The 18,147-nt window shown below is 46.9% G+C and overlaps 8 protein-coding genes across 9 annotated transcripts; 2 read left to right on the top strand and 6 right to left on the bottom strand.

The window, feature by feature from the left end:
- Positions 1-534: 534 nt before the first annotated feature.
- On the bottom strand, positions 535-2,438 carry PV09_06975 (uncharacterized protein). The gene is made up of 4 exons (XM_016360687.1): positions 2,116-2,438; positions 2,034-2,063; positions 1,122-1,982; positions 535-1,069 (listed from the first exon to the last, which is right to left on the bottom strand). The coding sequence occupies exons 1-4, from the start codon at positions 2,170-2,172 to the stop codon at positions 899-901; spliced, it is 1,119 nt and encodes a 372-aa protein (XP_016211364.1). The 5' UTR covers positions 2,173-2,438; the 3' UTR covers positions 535-898.
- Positions 2,439-2,704: 266 nt separating this feature from the next.
- On the bottom strand, positions 2,705-4,114 carry PV09_06974 (uncharacterized protein). The gene has a single exon (XM_016360686.1). It carries the CDS (start codon positions 3,963-3,965, stop codon positions 2,985-2,987), a length of 981 nt encoding a protein of 326 aa, XP_016211363.1. The 5' UTR covers positions 3,966-4,114; the 3' UTR covers positions 2,705-2,984.
- Positions 4,115-4,494: 380 nt separating this feature from the next.
- PV09_06973 (uncharacterized protein) lies at positions 4,495-5,702 on the bottom strand. Its single transcript, XM_016360685.1, has one exon. The coding sequence runs from the start codon at positions 5,617-5,619 to the stop codon at positions 4,672-4,674; it is 948 nt and encodes a 315-aa protein (XP_016211362.1). The 5' UTR covers positions 5,620-5,702; the 3' UTR covers positions 4,495-4,671.
- A 731-nt stretch (positions 5,703-6,433) lies between these two features.
- PV09_06972 (uncharacterized protein) lies at positions 6,434-8,538 on the bottom strand. Its single transcript, XM_016360684.1, has 2 exons — positions 7,918-8,538; positions 6,434-7,863 (listed from the first exon to the last, which is right to left on the bottom strand). Exons 1-2 carry the CDS (start codon positions 8,357-8,359, stop codon positions 7,235-7,237), a joined length of 1,071 nt encoding a protein of 356 aa, XP_016211361.1. The 5' UTR covers positions 8,360-8,538; the 3' UTR covers positions 6,434-7,234.
- Positions 8,539-8,782: 244 nt separating this feature from the next.
- On the top strand, positions 8,783-10,729 carry PV09_06971 (uncharacterized protein). The gene is made up of 3 exons (XM_016360683.1): positions 8,783-9,093; positions 9,158-9,453; positions 9,499-10,729. Exons 1-3 carry the CDS (start codon positions 8,948-8,950, stop codon positions 10,536-10,538), a joined length of 1,482 nt encoding a protein of 493 aa, XP_016211360.1. The 5' UTR covers positions 8,783-8,947; the 3' UTR covers positions 10,539-10,729.
- Positions 10,730-11,102: 373 nt separating this feature from the next.
- On the top strand, positions 11,103-13,927 carry PV09_06970 (uncharacterized protein). The gene is made up of 3 exons (XM_016360682.1): positions 11,103-11,408; positions 11,459-13,777; positions 13,836-13,927. Exons 1-2 carry the CDS (start codon positions 11,291-11,293, stop codon positions 13,714-13,716), a joined length of 2,376 nt encoding a protein of 791 aa, XP_016211359.1. The 5' UTR covers positions 11,103-11,290; the 3' UTR covers positions 13,717-13,777; positions 13,836-13,927.
- PV09_06969 (uncharacterized protein) lies at positions 13,798-14,663 on the bottom strand. Its single transcript, XM_016360681.1, has 2 exons — positions 14,283-14,663; positions 13,798-14,220 (listed from the first exon to the last, which is right to left on the bottom strand). The coding sequence occupies exons 1-2, from the start codon at positions 14,650-14,652 to the stop codon at positions 13,880-13,882; spliced, it is 711 nt and encodes a 236-aa protein (XP_016211358.1). The 5' UTR covers positions 14,653-14,663; the 3' UTR covers positions 13,798-13,879.
- A 1,929-nt stretch (positions 14,664-16,592) lies between these two features.
- PV09_06968 lies at positions 16,593-18,004 on the bottom strand (the record flags this gene model as incomplete). Of its 2 annotated transcripts, XM_016360679.1 has the most annotated exons (4): positions 16,593-16,660; positions 16,717-16,933; positions 16,981-17,252; positions 17,311-18,004. In XM_016360679.1, 4 exons carry the CDS (start codon positions 18,002-18,004, stop codon positions 16,593-16,595), a joined length of 1,251 nt encoding a protein of 416 aa, XP_016211356.1. The 2 variants fall into 2 exon arrangements, with proteins under 2 accessions (XP_016211356.1, XP_016211357.1); XM_016360680.1 differs by lacking the exons at positions 16,593-16,660; positions 16,717-16,933 and having other exon boundaries at positions 16,937-17,252.
- Positions 18,005-18,147: the final 143 nt, after the last annotated feature.

Raw genomic sequence — 18,147 nt, 5'->3', positions numbered from 1 at the left:
AGTTCTCATTAAACTGTTACTGATAAGATAGCATTACCTCCTGTCTTAAAGGAACCGGTCAAGAGGATTATCAGCAACAAGGGTTAGCGTAGGGTCTGGTGCTTTAATCTTACACCTTTATATTGATCCTACTCCAGTTATTTGTGCACCTCACCTCTTAAAAGCGTACTGACCGTCGCGATCGCCTTTGTTGCTCTTTCGAGCCACGGAGCATCGCACCATGATAAGAAAAGCTCGCGACAACTAAGGATTGCGGAAGGAAATCAAGTCAGACTCGAATTTTCTTAAATCCCTAATACGCCATTCTCTTTCGTGCAATGCGAGTGGATATGGTTTACAGAATGTCTCTTGCAGGTAAACTTCACGTAGACGAAGCAGAGAGTCGTGATTCGAAGAACTTGCTATTCGCAGGCCCAAGTAAGCGGCAGGATAGAAGCGGGCTCGCCAAGCTCACATCCAAATTTCAGATCTGTGCTGCTGAGGAAAGGATGAAAATATACTTAGAACAACAGGAGATGTCACGATGAGAAAGAATGGAAAAAATCGTGATATCATTGATTACCCATAAGTTCTGACGCATTCAGCCATCGATGAGTTTTGCCAGACGAGATTAATAATTATAGACATTTGCTGGCGAAGTCATTTGCATGGAAGGCAGGGCGCGATTGTGCACTTTGAGTTTCAGTCCATCGTGTCGCGTGCTCTTTCAGCGGCGACTACTTATGTTGCATCACCTAAATCATCGTCCTAGCTATGTTCTCTTCTCGTATACGCCGTTAGACAAATGGCATCCTAAAGTATTTCGCGCATTGAAAACTGGCTAGGGCTCCAGACGCTCTAGTTACGAAGCAACGGACAAGAAAGTGATTGGCGGTAGTTCTAGCACTCAAGAAAAGGCTCATCCCAGCTTTTCCTGAGTAACTGTGATGCGTTCATTGTCATAGTAAGTGGACTCTTCATCATCTGGATGCGTCTCCAATAGAGGTTCGACAGGTTTCGAAGGCGTCTTTCGATCGGGGCTGCTATAAAGGAAAGTAGCGTAGAGCACGGCAGCCATACCAACCAAAAACTAAGAATTAAGTTAAGACTGCATTACCCAGAGAAATCAATGGACAACGTACAGTGATAGTGATGGGAAAATCGAACAAGTAGACACTTGCGAAGAAGCTGATAATGATGCTGATGCTCGTGGCAAAATTTTTGGCGATATTGTCGGCGTAGTTGACGACCAAAGCGACGAGTAGACCGCCAACCGCCTGAAAGACGATTGCTGTCCAAACAACGGAGTTGTAGCCAGCGAAGAACCCGTATTCCGCGATTGCTCCACCGTCTTTGAGCAAAACACCGAGGATGGCCGGTATGATTGAGAAGAAGGACAGTTGGACATTGCGAACCCATACAGTGGCCTTCTTTCCGTCTTTGAGAACCTTTTCAAAGTATACGCCGGCAAGACCAGAAATGGCGCAAGCGATGAACACTGCCATTAGTCCAACAAAGCGATTCATTTCTGCATGCTCCGCTACAGCTCTCGCCGTCTTCTGACTACTGGAAACGTTTGAAGGTAATTGCGAGATTCCCACACCAAACATGAGAATGACCAAGGACAGCCACTTTTTAAGGGACAAGGATCTACCGAGCATAGTCACGCTGAATATAGCTGTAGTCAATATCTTTGACTGGTAGGTCACCTGAAATGTAGCGGCATCAAGATTGCTCACTGCAATATACTGAAGAGAGTTCTGGATGGTGTACAATGCCGCCGGAATAGCAAGCTTCCAGCTGTCACCGGAAAACACCTGATCGTATAGCGTGCGCCAGTTACGTAGATTAAAGTAGCTTGCCTCGCTAGATTCCATTTTCACATCGTATAAAGCGACCGCGAGAGCAATTGCTAGCTTAAGTACTTCATTGAGAAGGACGGCAGTCGACGTGAAATACTGATGACTTCCTGTGATAGGCATGACCCTAGAGTAGTGCATGACCTAGAGGACGTCAGTTCTGAGCTGTTAAATGACGGACAGGAGATCACTGACCAGGATAAGGGCCGCATTTTGAATTGCCAGCTATGCACGACTTAGCACGCGGAAAATTTGTTAGATAGGACAAGCTCCTTACAGTAGCCAGAGAGAGGTAGCTAAGAGGAATGCCACCAATGTGCGTTCGTTGAGACATGGTCTGAAAAGGGCTAAAGGAGTGACTGAACGAGAAGGAAGCGAGAGTGTGTACAGCAAATTAAAAAAAAAGAACGGACGATCTCAGCAAGATCTCAAAAGAGTGAGGAGTGCTTTGAAAATCAGAGGGAGGGAAATGAGAGTTCATGTATATGAGCACAAGCTCTAGGCACTATTTTGACGGCCTCAACCAAGGAGGGCACCTCTTGGGCACTTAGTCACGGTGGACTTGCCGCCGTGACTAACTCTCTCTATAGCGACGGTATGAATTCAGCTCAAGCCCCAAGCGAGACTATCGACAAGACTCGCCGAAAATAAAATGATAAGAGGCTGCCGGGCTGACCGGCGCTAGTGGAGGCTCCTTTAGGGGTGTAATTTCCACTCCTTACCACGTGCGCCTCGTCCGTTACCCGTAGCCTTGGGCTGGACTTGCAGCTACAAGTAGCGATCCCCTGCCTAATGCAGGGGTTGATCGCGCCGCAAACTTAAATTACGCGATTTTACGTGCCGTTTAAGTTGATCTCTTTTGCGAGACAGTTGTGTGCTCGCTGTACAGGAGGAGAAAAAGTTTTTGAAAAAAAATTAAAACGGTTTGAGTTCGAACACAGGTTAAATGAAAACGGCCAAGTGGACCTCAGCACAAAAAGATTAAGCCGCAGCACAAAGCGTAAAGTTTCGTTTCCAGTCGCTAAATGAGGACGCAAAAAAGAAGATACACCCCAAGCAAAAAAATTGCTAAGGCAAATTGTGTACATGCAGGATTGAAGCTCGCCGATACATGAATGGACCACTCGATCGATCCGTAACAAGCTTTCACGAAGCAGTTGCCTTGTAATTCGACCAGTAATCCCTTAGCTTGAGTCCATTCTTGTCGTAGCACGCTGCTACACGCAGATAGGTCTCATCCTCCTTCAACATATGTGGGTTCAACGCGCCAGGAGCCATAGCGTGTCCCAGCACATTCAAGTCTTGATCTTCTGGCGCCCATGCAGTGCCGTCGCCTCTTGCCTTGTCGTCGTAGTAGTCGAAGGCAACTTGTGTAGACATTTCGGTTAAGGTGTACTCAATACCAGCTTCGGCCATCAACCGAGCAACCAGGACGTCCTCATGTTCGTCGGCAATGTAGTTTTCCTCGTGGAGCTTTGCCAAAAGCTTGACCATATCGCGACTCAGAGTGTAGAATTGACCACTCATATAATCCCACTTTGCCCAATTCTTAATTGGTCGACCAATGTAGGTGCCGGTGACATTGTTGTTCTCAATTCGTGGCTCTAGCCAGTCCTTCCAAAAGTGCTTGGCGTCTATCCACGAGTCTTCATCCATCTTAGATACGAACGTCCAGTTCGCGTGGTCATACTTTGCACCCAGATATTTGAAAAACTCCATGGTCTTAACCCGATTCGCCCACAAGTGGTCTTCGTGCTCGTGGTCGAGAATGATAAGGTCTCCAAATGTCGCGTTCTCTTTCTCAATGAACGGTAGCCAGAGAGGGTCCGGCTTCGCGAGCACGAAGCGAGTTTCGAACACCTTATCGTTCCGAAACAGTGTCTGCCATGACGAACGTATGATTTGCCGTCGCTGCATATGACTTGCCGTTGAAATTGTGGCGATCAACCAGGGCGGAGAGGCCGCTGAAGCGCTCAAGGCGCCTCGAAGGTTCTCGTGCCAGGAGGATGCACTGGAGATGGTAGAGGGGCTGGCGGATAAGTAAATCAGAAAAACCAGAACGATAAATGCAACAGCAGCCACAGAGGACGCTGGGCGTCTCTGAAAGAATGAAGAGTCGCCCATCATGACGGAACGATTTTTGCGGTAAGGACTGTCACGAGTGACTTATGTCATAACATGAGAACTCGAAGGTGGAGGAGCACAGAGACTGAAAGGAACGAACACTGCGAAGGCGGACCCAAGCATCGTATTATCCTCGACAGCCACATTGTGCCCCAATGCGCTCCAAGGAGCTGCGTTGCCGCTTTCTCCATCCTCGCTGTCAGGAGCTGCCTGCTTTTGGCAAGGTTAGATCTGCGTGATCAAATTACTGGGCTAGCTGGTGAACCAGACTTTTTGCCCGGCTTCTACCCCTGACGGCATTCACGGGTGATCATCCACGCACTGACTGAAAATAGGATTTCTGGCCAGCCCACGCCAACGTCTGTGCCAGTGCACCCTTGTCTACGATAAGGCTTTACGGTCGTAATCTATCCTGTCAGACAGCGCTATCAATGTACTGCCAAGATTTACAACAGATTGCTGACGGTTCAGGACGTGCTGGCGATGTTTAGCACTAGCGAAATTAGGGCAAGCACACCCTCAGAGTTTGGCCCGGCGTGTGTGAAGGAGCCTCGTGGATAAAAAGACCGGGAGGGACAGGGGCCCAGAGAGAGCAGCGAGGTAGATTGTTCTACCGTCCAGACGCTGGAGGCTCTATCTGAGTGCGAGCTGAAGCAAAGTTTCTGTGCAAAACAATGGCTCCTGAACATAACTACAGGTCTCGAATCGTCTAGTGGCCGTGTCTTTTGAGACCATTGCTATCATAACAAGCTGCCACCCGGAGGTACTCCTCGTCTCCTCTCATTTTGTGTGGATTTATCGCGCGAGAGCCTACAGCATGTACCCACGCATCTAGATCGGCGTCTTCTTTCGCCCAAGCAGTCTTCTTTCCTCCAAGATTTGCTCCCAGTGAATCGTCGTAATCAAATGCAACCCGATTTGGAAGTTTGGTGAAATGCCAGGGCACATCCGCCTCGTGTAAAAGTCGACCGATGAGGACGTCTTCGTGCTCATCAGTGATAGGATTTTCCGCGTGCAGGCTGGCAAGCTTCTCAACCATTGCCCAGCTTAAAGTATAAAACTGACCCCCCGGATATTCAAACCCGTTCATGTCCAGTTTGCGACCGATACCAACAAGTTGTTCAGACAGCTGGGGTACAGAGTTGATTAGTGGCATCAAGTACTCTTTGTAGAAGGCATTGGGATCGAGAAAACTATCGTCGTCGATTTTGGAGACGAAGGACCACTTGCCAGGCCAGGCTGTGATGTATTTGAGGAACTCAATTGACTTGACGGTATTCGCAATTCTCGACGACTCCTCCAGATGTTTGAGAATTATTATGTCGCCATGAGTTTCGTTCTCTTTTGCGATGACTGAGCTCCACTCAGCCGGAGGATTTGCAAGAACAAAGCGCGTTTCGAACAACGTTTCATTTCGAAAAAGCGCCTGCCACGTTGATCGAATAATGCTACGACGCTGGAGGGACTGCGCTGGCGTACTGGTCGCAATGAGCCATATCGGTTGTGTTGCAGAGCCGCGGCCTCGACCAAACGGCTGCCACTCAAAGAGATCGGTGTTCGAGGGGAGGAAAACTGGATATCGGTAGACGGTAAGAAACAAGAGTCCAATGGCGAAGGCAGTCAAGATCAACAGCCTGGGCCGACCGCAACCGATCATGACGGTGGAAGTGCCGCAGCACAGTGAAAGTTGGATGCGAGGCTCGATCTTCGCGTTCTTGTCACAGACGAAAAGTGACACACGAGGATCATCTATGATCTCCTGTATTCAAAGATGCCGCCACCCCCTAATAATCCAAGCCTTTTGGCGGATGACACCTGCAGGACGCGTGCTTGCAAGTTCTTCTCGCAGATGGCTTTTGATTGGCCGGACGCTTGACCTGCTGAGCCTGGCTAACTTAGTGTTCTCAATGATAGCGCCATTGTCAACCTGCTTGTGAGCTAGTTTCCCGTTCTCAGCACTAACTTGCGCCGAATGTTTACAATACCACTCTCAGTAGAGCATCGTCTCGCCCTTCCTGCCGACACGTTTTTCTGCGTCACATCATAACGAGGTTAAACTGGCTAGACGCTTGTGGCGACGACCCAATGCCATTAGGACGAGGAAACTCATTTTCACCGGACAAATCGAGAAGTTGTCAAAGAAACACCGTAATCATTTGGCTTCTTTCTGCGGGTCACACGCTTTTTTTGGACGATCGATAAATTTGTAGCTAGCTGCCCTTCACACAGGAGCTGGCCAAGCCAATCTGCCCCTCCAATTTGCTGGATGATTTTCAAGGGTTCCATTCTTTGGGATGGGATGGAAAAAAAAAAGTTGTCTCCTGGGATCGGATCGCTCGTTGAGGCATAGGTTCGTCAAGGCCATACACACAGTTTCTCGGCTTGGGCTGTATATGTCCTGGCAGATGGTAGGTTCGTGTGACGACAATATGAACGCTGGAGGGATCACACTGATAAGCTCTCAAGGTCACATTGGGACTGCAAATACTTCGTAATATCGTGACATATGCAGAATCTCCTGCTCTTGGCTGCAGTGAACGAGACCAAGTCCCAATGCGGCATTTGTCCGACATAACTAACCCGCTCCCCTATTTGAGCTTTGGCTGCAAATGAGGCAATGATGTGGCAACAACTAAACCATCATTTGGACTTCGTCTTTCAACCACGCCTATATGTGGAACAGAATGTGTTCCATGTTCTATCTGAAAGCACGTGGAACGTTTTAGTTCTACGTGCATCTTCCTTTAAATTCAATATAATGAGATTGCAGAAACGTAGGAATAGAAACGCGCGTTCGTGGAAATCTCCTCAGCTATACCAAGCAGCACAAGGATAGACGGGCAAGTCGCTATTTGGATCCTGCCTCACCCATTACAGCTGATGAATAAGGATAGACCACAAGATGTATCTTCTGGTCGACCACGATTCACCGCATTCCCAGTGATCTTCACTTTTTCCATGCGGTCTTCCATTACATTGCCACGATAGTGAAACATTCACCCGCCGTGGTTGACAGTTGAGACAGAAGAGGATCTTTGGTTATCGAAGGACTATATCGTCTTTTATCAGTTGTGAAAGCATTCTCTCGTCCCGCCCAAAATGCCAGCACCCAAAGATTATGTCGAGGAAACACGTTGAATGTGGGCCTTTTACACATGTCTCCGCATGGTGGATCGATAATTCCCAGCGACAAGCGTCTTTTTCGGAAACGAACTCGTTACTCTTGACTGAATATCGTATGCCGACGGGCAATACCCAACTCGTTCGTTCGCTCATGATCTATCTGTGCCATGATTCTCAATCAGTGGTAATAAGTCCAATTCGTCGTCAAGTCGTCTTCTGGTCGGTCTAGCCTTTTTCTTCTTTTCGTTCAGATTGAAAACGTCAGAGTACTCCTTAGAAAGCCTACCAACTAGATCTTTGACAACGCCGCCACCAAAGACCACATGCTCGAGATCGCTGCTAGTCCAACTATAGCGCATGAATGTGCCAACGCAGTCATATCCTCTTGTGCACAGTGGAATATCCGGTTGCAGGATATTGACGACCTTTCTACATCCGATGTCTTGCCCGTTGGTGTCGAGACAATTCCGGGCCGCAGCGAGACCTTCTCCATTTGCAACATTCTGGATAATCATCAGACCGGGAAACCTTGTCTCCCTCTGCTCAGGATTGTACGCAAATGCGAATGGCGTCTCTTTCGTCACTTCCCATCGGTTGAACAGCCATTCTATAGGCAAGTTCATTTCAGAAAAGCCGAGTGCTGCGTCAACGAGGACAACTGTCTGGCACTGCTCTCTAAAGAGCTCTTCCACCTTGAAAAGAACGCGTTCCAGGTCGCTCGAGCTTTGCATGAACATCGACCCATCGCCAGATTTGTATGAATATCCGTGTATACGTGCTGTAGTTCATTATAAGCCGCATGCCTTATAGTCATTTTCATATGTTGGCCTACCATAGATATAGTGATTTAAGGTACCAGGATGGACAGTTGGGGGACTTCTCCAGATTCTCTCGGAAGCTCGAGGCTTTTGTCTATCCGTCTCAATGTCAAGAATGCAAAGGCGCGAGTTTGACGGAGTGGTCCACGGCTTAATCTTTTCCAAGGTATGTTTGTGTTGATCCTCAGTGGTAATCTCATCGGCAGTGACAGACACAAGGAGTGGCTCGTACAACGCCTTCACGATATAGGAGATTTGTGACAACGATGGTGTAATACCACCGGGTTGGTTTATGTGGCCTGAGTGAGGTCGACCCCATGTCCACAGGTAGTGTATTCCGTTCAGGCCGAGTAAGATGGACAAGACGATCGTAAGAGGCGAAGGCTTCCTTCGCAAGTGAGGTCGTTGGACGTAGTGAGGAATGAAATCACCTTTCTCCTTCATCTTTGGCAGCATTTCTGAACTTCCTTCTCGTCCAAACTAGCGACAAGATCAAAAGACTCTCTTTGCAAAACGAGGAGACATCGTCTGCATTAAGGCTCAGAATAGCCCGCCGCGCCCCGTATTCTTGGAACATGAGGCTGCTGCCCATTTCCTCATTCCGAAAGCCGGAGTTAAAAAAAAATAACTGTGAATTCAGCCCCTGGAACAGCAATATTTGGCGTTCAAGCCGTTCGAATACTATCACTTCAGCTGAAGAATTTGTGGATCTAGTCTTTCTGCAAAGAGCCACTGTTCTGTGCAGGGGTATTCCGCAGCAGCACGCGCCAAGTGGAAGGGATTCCGCCGGAAACCCGAGCTATAGCTAAAAAGTGCCTAGAATGTGTGTCTAAAATTACTTCTTTTGACTACGAGAGTGGCATTCCGTCTGAGCATTAGGGGGAAAGCGCAGCTTGACGATTTTCGCCACACACGAGTTGTGAACGCGCGATGGCGAGCTTCACCCTTTCTTTGTCAATTTCCATCCTTTGTCAGTTGCTTCACCGGCCATGTTGGCTGCGCACTTCACGATAGTGACAGTCGAACATCATTATCACAATTCTTATGCTATCAGCTTTTCATAGCCCACGAGGGCAACTTTATGTTGCCCTCTCCTCAGTCCTGATCCTCGCCATATTCGCCTGGACCTGGTTTCTTTCTTCTTACCGAGTAGACGTTCATGAGACGCTCTCACATGTGTCAAACATTCCGTACGTTACCGCTCGCCTGATTACCATCCTTTTGCGACGACATCTTCGCTAAACGGCTTCAAAGAGCAGCAGGAATCTTCTCACAGCCCAAAGAAATCACATACCGAGATGCACTTCAAGCACTATATCGACCAATGCGTATACCAATCAAGGCAGAACAGTTCATAGATTCTGTTGACGGAACTATATACCCCATCAATAACTCCGCTCCGAGTTGGTCGAGCCCTCTTGGCAAGGAGATATGCATTGTTGACATTGATACCCGTGCCTTGGACGAAGAGAATCACCTTTTTAACGAGTGGTTTAATTGGCAACAGCTGGATGGAGTCTCGAACGGCATGTTAAACCACTACATTTATGGTAAGTCGATACTACTTCTATTTCTGCAGTACTAATTAGGATTAGCTTCTATTCATGGCTACGACTACAGATTCATCAACCCTACAACTTGGCCAAACGGAGCGCGTGATAATGTGTGGACAAAAGTGCCAGCTTTGCGTGAAATTCTTAAAGACTATCGTATAGTTCTTATGATCGATGCGGACGCAATCTTCAGGCATCTCCACCTGCCGTTCGAGTGGTTGCTCAATAGATGGAACTTCACAGCCGAGACCTCTATTGCTATGCCTTGGGACGTTGAATTTAACGTCAATGATGAGGGGTGGAAATGGCCGATGGGTTACACAAGCAACAACAAGGGCGATCTCAACCCAAATGCTGGGGTTGTTATCGCACAAAACTTACCCCGAACATTCGAGATTCTAGATTCCTGGATCTCATGTCCAGACAATCCCGACTTTGAAGACTGCGCAAGGTTCCATCATGGATGGCCAGCCGAGCAAGGTGCATTTGGAGAATTCGTGCGTTACAAGTACAATCTGTCCACAGATTTCAACGGTTTCAGTTGCGACGACGCGAATGGATTCCCAAGTCAGAGGACTGAATGTCAGGGCAGATTCATTAGGCATTTCACGACCGGGAAGGACCAGCTAAAGTCTGGAGTCGGTGATGCTATGCTACAAACGTTTATGGCACGTACGCAGCATGAAATGGTGACGAACCAGGGTATAATCGTGCGTAAAAACTCCAGTGAAATCATTGAGGAAAAGTATTGGCATTATATAGAGCCGGACAAAGAAGACAAGGATAAAGATGATGGAAAAGAGGAGGACGAGTATAAGAAAATTAAAGATGAATCCCAAATTGAGAAAGAAGAAGATCTTGAAAATGAGAAGGGGCAATTAGAAGATGAAGTTACGGACGAAAGTAGGCACAGTAAAGGCGCTGAGGATGTTGGAAAACACCAGAATGAGCTGAAGGAAGACAAGGTATCGCAGGATGAAGCTTCTGATGACATGGATGAAACCACGACAGTAGGCTCTTCTAAGGCCGTCTCTTTTAAGACAGGTTTGTTCAAGATTGTCCCCCCAAAGATTGTGCTTTGAATAATGAGATACCGTAAACTTTTCCACTGTGTTCATGGATACCACATAGAAGACAAGTCAAAGCTGTCACGTATATTCCAAATCACCTTCACGTGCTATTCCCGTAACAAATTTCTAATAAAAATCTAGTAATTTTTATAATTTTTTTATAATTATTGTAACTGCTTTCTATAATATTCCATTTATTAGAGTGATAGTTAACTGATAAACTTCTATAATTCTAGAGCCTAATTAATCTGATCATGATTTATCGCCATGGTAAATCACGTGAACTTCTCAATCACTTACCATAACATAGAGTCTGAATAACTTAAGATCTGTAAAAGAAGAACGGAACTGATGCGGTGCGAGATAGGAATCAGTAAGAAGAAGCAGGCCAAAGTTGTGAAGGACCACCGCAATTGACGAGATGGTATCTCGTCTACATAACCACAAGTTCCGAATTGTTGGTCATCGTAGTCGTCATTCAAGGGAGTGCATGCTGTTGGTTCGTGATTGGCTGTATTGGACAATTTCGGGGTCATGAACACAGCCCCCCTCTGCGACATCTCAAATCCGCCGTGAGCCTTTTATCATCAAATGAAAACTGATACTATTCACCCTGCCCGGGACAGCTTTCTGAATAAACGAGCTGACATTCCGATAAGGCAGATTGATCATAGCAAGGTTGATAAAGGCTGCTGGAAAGCAGAGTATATCCCGCGTCGAACATGACATTTTCCTGTCCTGCAACTTGAGAAGTTGGCATAAGCATGGACGACAACCTACCGTCATATGGAGAGGCAACGACTCGCGATCATTGGTCCATCATAGCATCTTTTGTTAGATCTGCGGACCTCTGCTCTGCGGCTTTAGTATGTCGAGAGTGGAGTATGTTAAATCCACTACTATGACTTTGCTCAGGCTGACACGAAACACAGACAGAATATTCTCGCCATTGTTGTGGGGCAATCCTGCTTCTCACTTTGGCAGAGAGAATGATGCTGTCTACGTAGCCCTAGTGAGATTCAAACGTACGCTTCTGTGGGCAAGACCAAGCACACGCGAGCAAACGCACACGCTGCATTTCCCACCTGCGCAAGCCGAGATATACGGTGGCCCGCATTCAGAATGGTTGCGTGATATTCTAGACCGACTCCCTAAGCTTCAGTCTTTGGTTGTCTCCCATCTGCCATTCTTTGATCACGGAGCGTTGTCAAGTTTAGTACGCCTCGGTCAATCGAATAATGTTCAAGGACTAACCGCCGCGACTTACAACCTGCGTCTTCTTGATGCGTCATACTGTAATAATGTCACACCGCATGCTTTAGCCGCTGCCTTGAAACTCTTTCCCGCTCTTATCTATCTCGACCTTTCGGGTACATCATCAGCTCGATATCCAGAAGTCCTCTCTAGCCTTGCATACATACCAGCTTTGCAGATTTTGAAGTTGCAGAGACTATTTTTGGATGATGATGAGCTCAATGTTCTAATTAGAGCCATTGGGAGGAAACTGCGCAGTTTAGACTTACGATGGAATCGTATCACCGACCAGGGAGTTCGGAATCTAATTCAAGATTCCATCCGGCCTAATATGACTCTCATTGGCTACGAGAGTCCTCATCGATTCAACACAAAACTGCAGCAGATTCTAGATAGCCACCAACAGGACGAATTCATTTGTGACCAGCTTACAAGTGGCTTCGTTACCTACCTTGGTATTGAGTGCATGTCTGGTCAAGGTCTTACACATCTCTACATTTCGAATAACTTGGTGACCATCGCTGGCGCATCTGGCCTTCTTAAGTGTGCGCAGTTGCGAGTTTTGGACCTCGGTGACATTGTCACAGAAACGCTGGTGAGAGGGCCAACAGAATACGACACCCGACGCATGTACCCTTCACTGCCGCGAGCAGAGAATCTAATTCCGATCATTGAAAATCATGCAGAAGGACTCACCTATCTGAGAATCAATCATGCTGTCGTCACTCAACCTGTACCAGCGAAGGACTGCAAAGTAGTCGAGATGGACGGAACAACTTCGGCACTTCCGCCAAGAGGTGTTGTTGAGTTGGATACAGCTCAGCATGTCATAAACGAAATGCCAGACGACCGCCAGAATGAGTTGATTGCAGATTTCACTGTTTATGCGGAATTGGATGGTTCTCCTGTGACTACAATTCCTCTCCACGAGCAGGTTTCGTCACCTGGAATTCGCGTTCAGGAAAGCATTATTAATGCGAACGTCAATGCGGAACCAGCATCAGTTGTGAGTCCTACTGTGGATTCTTCTGGTGGATTGTTCTCGCCAATATCGCCAATGTCGCTGGATATGCCGAAGCCCTTGCAACTACATCATAGCTCTTCAGGTAGCCTTTTGAGGATTCAAATGGAGGGGACGTACACACCGGAGTCCTTAAGTGGCCTGGAAGTTGACGAGCGTACCATTGATACAGATCTACCCGAAGTAGTACAATACGATCACCGAACATATTCAGGTGTTTGGGATGATCACGAAAGTCGACTGAGATTTCGACGATCGCAAACTCACGCTTTGCTCCCTGGAACACTTGGCAATATTCGGACACTTGTTCTTAGTAGCGTGCCATCTAAGCCAGACACACCAGAAATCGCTGCACGTATTATTGATTTTATTAAAGGTTGCGCCGAAGAAGAGCAATGGGCTGAGCTGCTTGCTTCAGTCGGCTATCAGCTCCCACCTGGACGAGACAGACGAAGTGCAGAACGTCATTATGCCCATACACTCTTTCCACTAGAAAAGCTGGTTCTTGAAGTGGTATCAAAGCAAGATGGGGCAGACTCTCAGAGTGGCTGGATTCGCCCTTCTTCTCAGTCGCGGATGCTCTCATCAACGCTTGATCCGGATTGCGAAACGTACTTGAATGCGGCGAGGCACGATTTCTCCTTTTTCGGATCAGAAGAATGTGGTCAGCCAGATAGAGAAGGACTAGCACCTTTTCCTACTGCGATATTTCGAGAAAAGATGACACATGCAGATGATTGCCAGACTTTAAAGGGACACAACAATACGGCAGGAATTCAACGAGTGTATGATGTTATTGGCGATATTTCAAGCTTTCGACAGGCAAAGAAAGAAGAGCATAACTTTGCATGTGGAAATGGCCATATCGATGGGTATTGGAGTGGTACAATTGAGGTAGTACGTCCCATGCATTGATGAAGCTGCGCAGATCATTCTCCCGGGGCTTCTAAGTTGCGGGGAAATTGTTATCTTCAATGTGAGCACAACAGAGAGCTTCTCTCATGAAGTCTACCCCTCTCTAACAAGTTCTTCAGATTGATATGAGAACAAGGCTCAATAATTTCAATTGTAGTCTTTCTCACTGCTTTTGCGGTGCTGCAGATGCCCCAGGCGCAACGCTTGCTAGCGTTCCTGCCAGGTTAGATACAATTGCTCCTGTACCAGACGTTGTTGTCGTGCTTGAAATCCCTGCTGGCACAGCACCGGAGAGAGCGGCGCCTTGAGCCGTGGTTCCTGTTCCCGTTGTACCTCCTAGCGTGGTCGCCGGCAGATTGGCAAGGTTACCTGTCCCACTCAATAGAGCAGCCCCAAGATCTCCGCCTTGGATGATGCTTCCGCTGGCTCCTCCGAGTGATGAGGCTTGCAGAATCCCGTTGAGATTGCCCGTGACACCGCCGTTTTGTTGAGCTGCTGTCCCACCTGTAGATGCAGCTAACGTAATTAGTATACAAGTTTTACAAATACAGCCATTGAATACTCGCCCTGCCGTTTAGTGAGCCAGTCATCACCTGGTCCCGACGCGGACAAGTCTACGATCCGCTTCGTCGCCCAGTCGTCACCAGTTCCCGTTGCAGACAGGTCCACGATCCGCTTTTTCGTAGCCCAATCGTTACCTGGTCTCGTTGCAGACAAGTCCACGATCCTCTTCGTCGTCGCCCGGTCATTGTTGGATCCTGCTCCTGCTGTGTTGAAGAAGCGTCTTCTAAGCCAGTTTGCACCTGGCTCCGTAGATTCTGATATGTCCACAATTTTGGTGACAAGTTTGTCGTCTGGGACCTTGCCTGAAAGATTAACTATTGGCGCTGCAGCGGCGCATGCCACCAGGGCCACCGCTGAAAATGCAAATTTCATGCTTTAGTAAAAGGAAAGCGATGCCTGATCGCGAATTATGGGCCGTGTTAAAATAAAAGGCTGGAAAGAATGTTCTGAGCAAAATCTCGCTCCCAGCAAGTTAAATGAAGAAAAAAGAAAGAAATATACAACTGCACTGCCATCGCTGCTTGTGTTTCCTTTGAAATATTCGCCGTGAGCGCTTCGGCGAGGGCTGATTCATGATGTTTTGGCGCTCCAGCAAATCTTGTAAGAATGTTACAGTAAACGTAAGCCAAGTCTCACTTCCGTTTCAGATTAAGGCTGTTTCAAAACGTCAATGCTATTCTCACCATTGAGAGCACCCTAAGCCTGAAGACTCATTCCGCATATTGCAAACAAGGCCCCCAAAAGTTACGGATGTTGCGAGATGGGTTTGCTTGGGTTGTATCTTTATCATGCTGCAGTAGGATAAGATGTTTGGTAAAAAATCACCAAGCAACGTTGGCTACTTAGACCTCGGAGAGAACCCAAACAAACCATATAAATGAAGCTTTCACTTGTCTACGCCAATTCAAGATCATCTGCAAGCCTCAGGAAGAGCTTTGCTGAGGAAGAGCCGTGTGACAACGAAGTGAAGATTGAACATCAAAGGGGAGATCCTGCGATAAGCGAAAGAGTGGCAAACAGAAATCTATGTCCTGATATCCAGATTGATACTGGGTTTGTGTGAGTAGGCTTTCCTCTCTCAGGAAAGAGATAGAGAATCAGAGCAGAATTCGAGTGATCTGATTGATCCTGCTTCTACAAAAGAGATGTGGCACTGACTGAGCCTCTCGAAAGAACCTGCTTCCTCAGTGGCGACTGCAATGAAGCGTATACACGCATGATCTTGCAATCGTCTCAAAGCCACAGAGAAATTATCAAGATTATATCGCAATGGACTTCGGAGGATCATTTACGCGACAGGATGGTCCATGGTACTGTATTCAAAGCAAATTTCGCCTTGAAAGAGCCACGCTCAACTTGATCGTATTCTTTAATCAAAGGCTGTGGAGATTGGAAACCCTCGGCCTTCAGCGATGAGTTTTAGTAATCTCTTTTGTTATATACTAATTCAATACGGTTATCCGCTCCGATTTTAGATGCTACTGAGCAATTAGGATAAAATAAAAATGTCTGGCTCCGACATTTCAAATGGTCACGTTGTCTGTTACTGCGGACAAAGGTCTATGGTGTGACAGCATCTAAGCTCCTACAATTACGACAGCGGAAACAGTAGATTATGAAGATGACGGATGGAGTTAACTGCTTCAATCCACTCATTGCTAGATCTCGTCAGCCTTTGCTCCTCCCGAGTATACGTGTGAAAACTAAGAATACTAATGCTCAAGGCGTTATGTATAGGCTACAAATCAGAGAAGGCTTAAAACTCTTGCCGCCATCACTAGTAACTTCTAAACAAGCTATCCTAGAAAATTCTCTGGGCCCTTCTCGATAAGTGGCCTTCTGAGCTTGTTACTCCTTCACTCATCTCGCAATAGACGCACAAGAAGGTATCTCTACAAGCGTGTACTTTGCAATCGGAAGATTCCTCAAAGGTGAGACTGCGTACGAGGACCGCATCCTCTCAAATAGGGTCATTAGTCGCTTGTGCGGTAGAAAATTCGCTTCCTTGAATAAACCAGGGTATTCATTCCGCAAGAGTTGAACGTCCGCGAAGTCTTTACTGTCTGAAAACTAAGAATGCTTGGAATCCAAATTTTGTATGGTAAACGAAATTTCCATGCGTTGATTAGCTGTTATACTTTTGAATAAAGTGTTGGTCTTCTTAATATGCATTCACTGTCGTACTTCAGATTGATGAGTTACACTATTACAGTGTAAGTATCAGGGAACATAATGCAAAATATGCTTGAAAATATAGCTACGAATGAATTTCGTTCAGCAATTGTAAGCTTGAGTATCATATTAGCTAAGAGCTATGTATCTATGAGCGCGTCGTAAACGGCTTTTTCGCATGCAAACCATTGTCCTACAACATTCGCATCTAGATGGCTCATCAGCAAAGATTTCGGTAATCTCAGGAAAAATGTTGATGCTTACCTCCAAATGGTAATACCTGCCCGCAGATCATTCCAGCAACGCCTTTTTCGCGATCGCACCACCAATATTGGTTGCTAATGCCGGCCCACCAACCGGTATTGGCACCACGACCAGTCTCACCAGGCTGAATGGTTAGGAACATACTCAAACCCCATCCCTGAGGAGGATTGCCTGCTTGAGGATACATTTCAGGTGCTCGATTTGCAAGAGTGGTGTCCTACTTATGTTAATACGTCACGGCTATATTATCGTATATGAGCATACTGCAGGTTCTGGTCCCGCTCTGGCGAAGTCTGGGAATTGTGGAATCTGATTAACCCACATAGTGTCGATTGTCTCTTGCTCCAATATACGATGGCCAGTCTTTGGACTGACGCCTCCATTAAGAATTGCGGCAAGAATCTGCACGTACTCGGACGGTCTGCCAAACGAGCCGGCTCCGCCAGAGTTGAAAATTTTAGTCTGCTTCTCGGGCGTATCTGCGTCGAGAGCCACTTGATAGAGATGAGGGCGCTGAGTCATAGTACCGCTGGGATCTATTATATGCAAGAAATGTCAGCTTAATTCTGCTCTTAAGGATAATAAAGAGCGTACCTCGTTGCAACATGGTCATGATGTTTTTCTTTTGCTCAGCATCGGGGAAGAACGTAATGTTCTTTAACCCCAACGGTTCAAAAATACACCTTTTGCAGTATTCACCGAGAGTCAAGCCTGTAATCTTCTCTAATGCAATCCCAGCCCAATCAATGTTGATTCCATATTCCCAAATCGTATCCGGATCTTGAAGGAGCGGCTGATCCGTTAAATCCTTCATGTTCCCGGACCATTCTGCAAATGTTCGACCTACTTTCTGCCCGTACATATTTAATCTTGGATCAAAGAAAGAGTATCCGAAGCCTGCAGTATGCGCAAGCAGCTTTCTTAAAGTGATATCTCCCTTTGGAGGTCGAAGCTCGCCTGTCTGAACGTCAAAAACTTGCTTCTCCTTAAGTTCTGGGACAGCCTTATAGAGAGCTTCAGCATCGTCGAGGCAAATCCTGCCTTGCTCAACAAGCTGCATGCAAGCGATAGCCGTGATGAATTTGGTGCATGATGCAAAGTAAAACATTGTTTCGTTGTCAACTGGATCGCTACCGTTCTGCGTGCGGGTTCCGGACGCATGTTGTGCAAGTACGTCTCCATTTTTATTAACAGCTACAAATGCAATACCGTGAAGGCCATTGAGCTGATCCTTCGTCGCTTGGTCGAGCGATTCCTCGATTATTCGCTGAGCCTGCAAAATGGTCATACTGTGCTATTGCTGGGGCCTTAAGAGGTACAGTGAAAAAGAAGTGACTTAGAGGAGATTTAAGAGAAAAAGAAAAATCCAGTAAAGCCGATTTACTTTAATACTTGTATGTCAATGTCTCATTTCAGTTGGCGACATACAAA

Source organism: Verruconis gallopava (genome assembly GCF_000836295.1).
Source record: "Verruconis gallopava strain CBS 43764 unplaced genomic scaffold supercont1.26, whole genome shotgun sequence".
Taxonomy (NCBI): Eukaryota; Fungi; Ascomycota; class Dothideomycetes; order Venturiales; family Sympoventuriaceae; genus Verruconis; species Verruconis gallopava.
The sequence above is the reverse complement of the archived record's forward strand: the minus strand, read 5'-3'. Positions and strand labels throughout refer to the sequence as shown.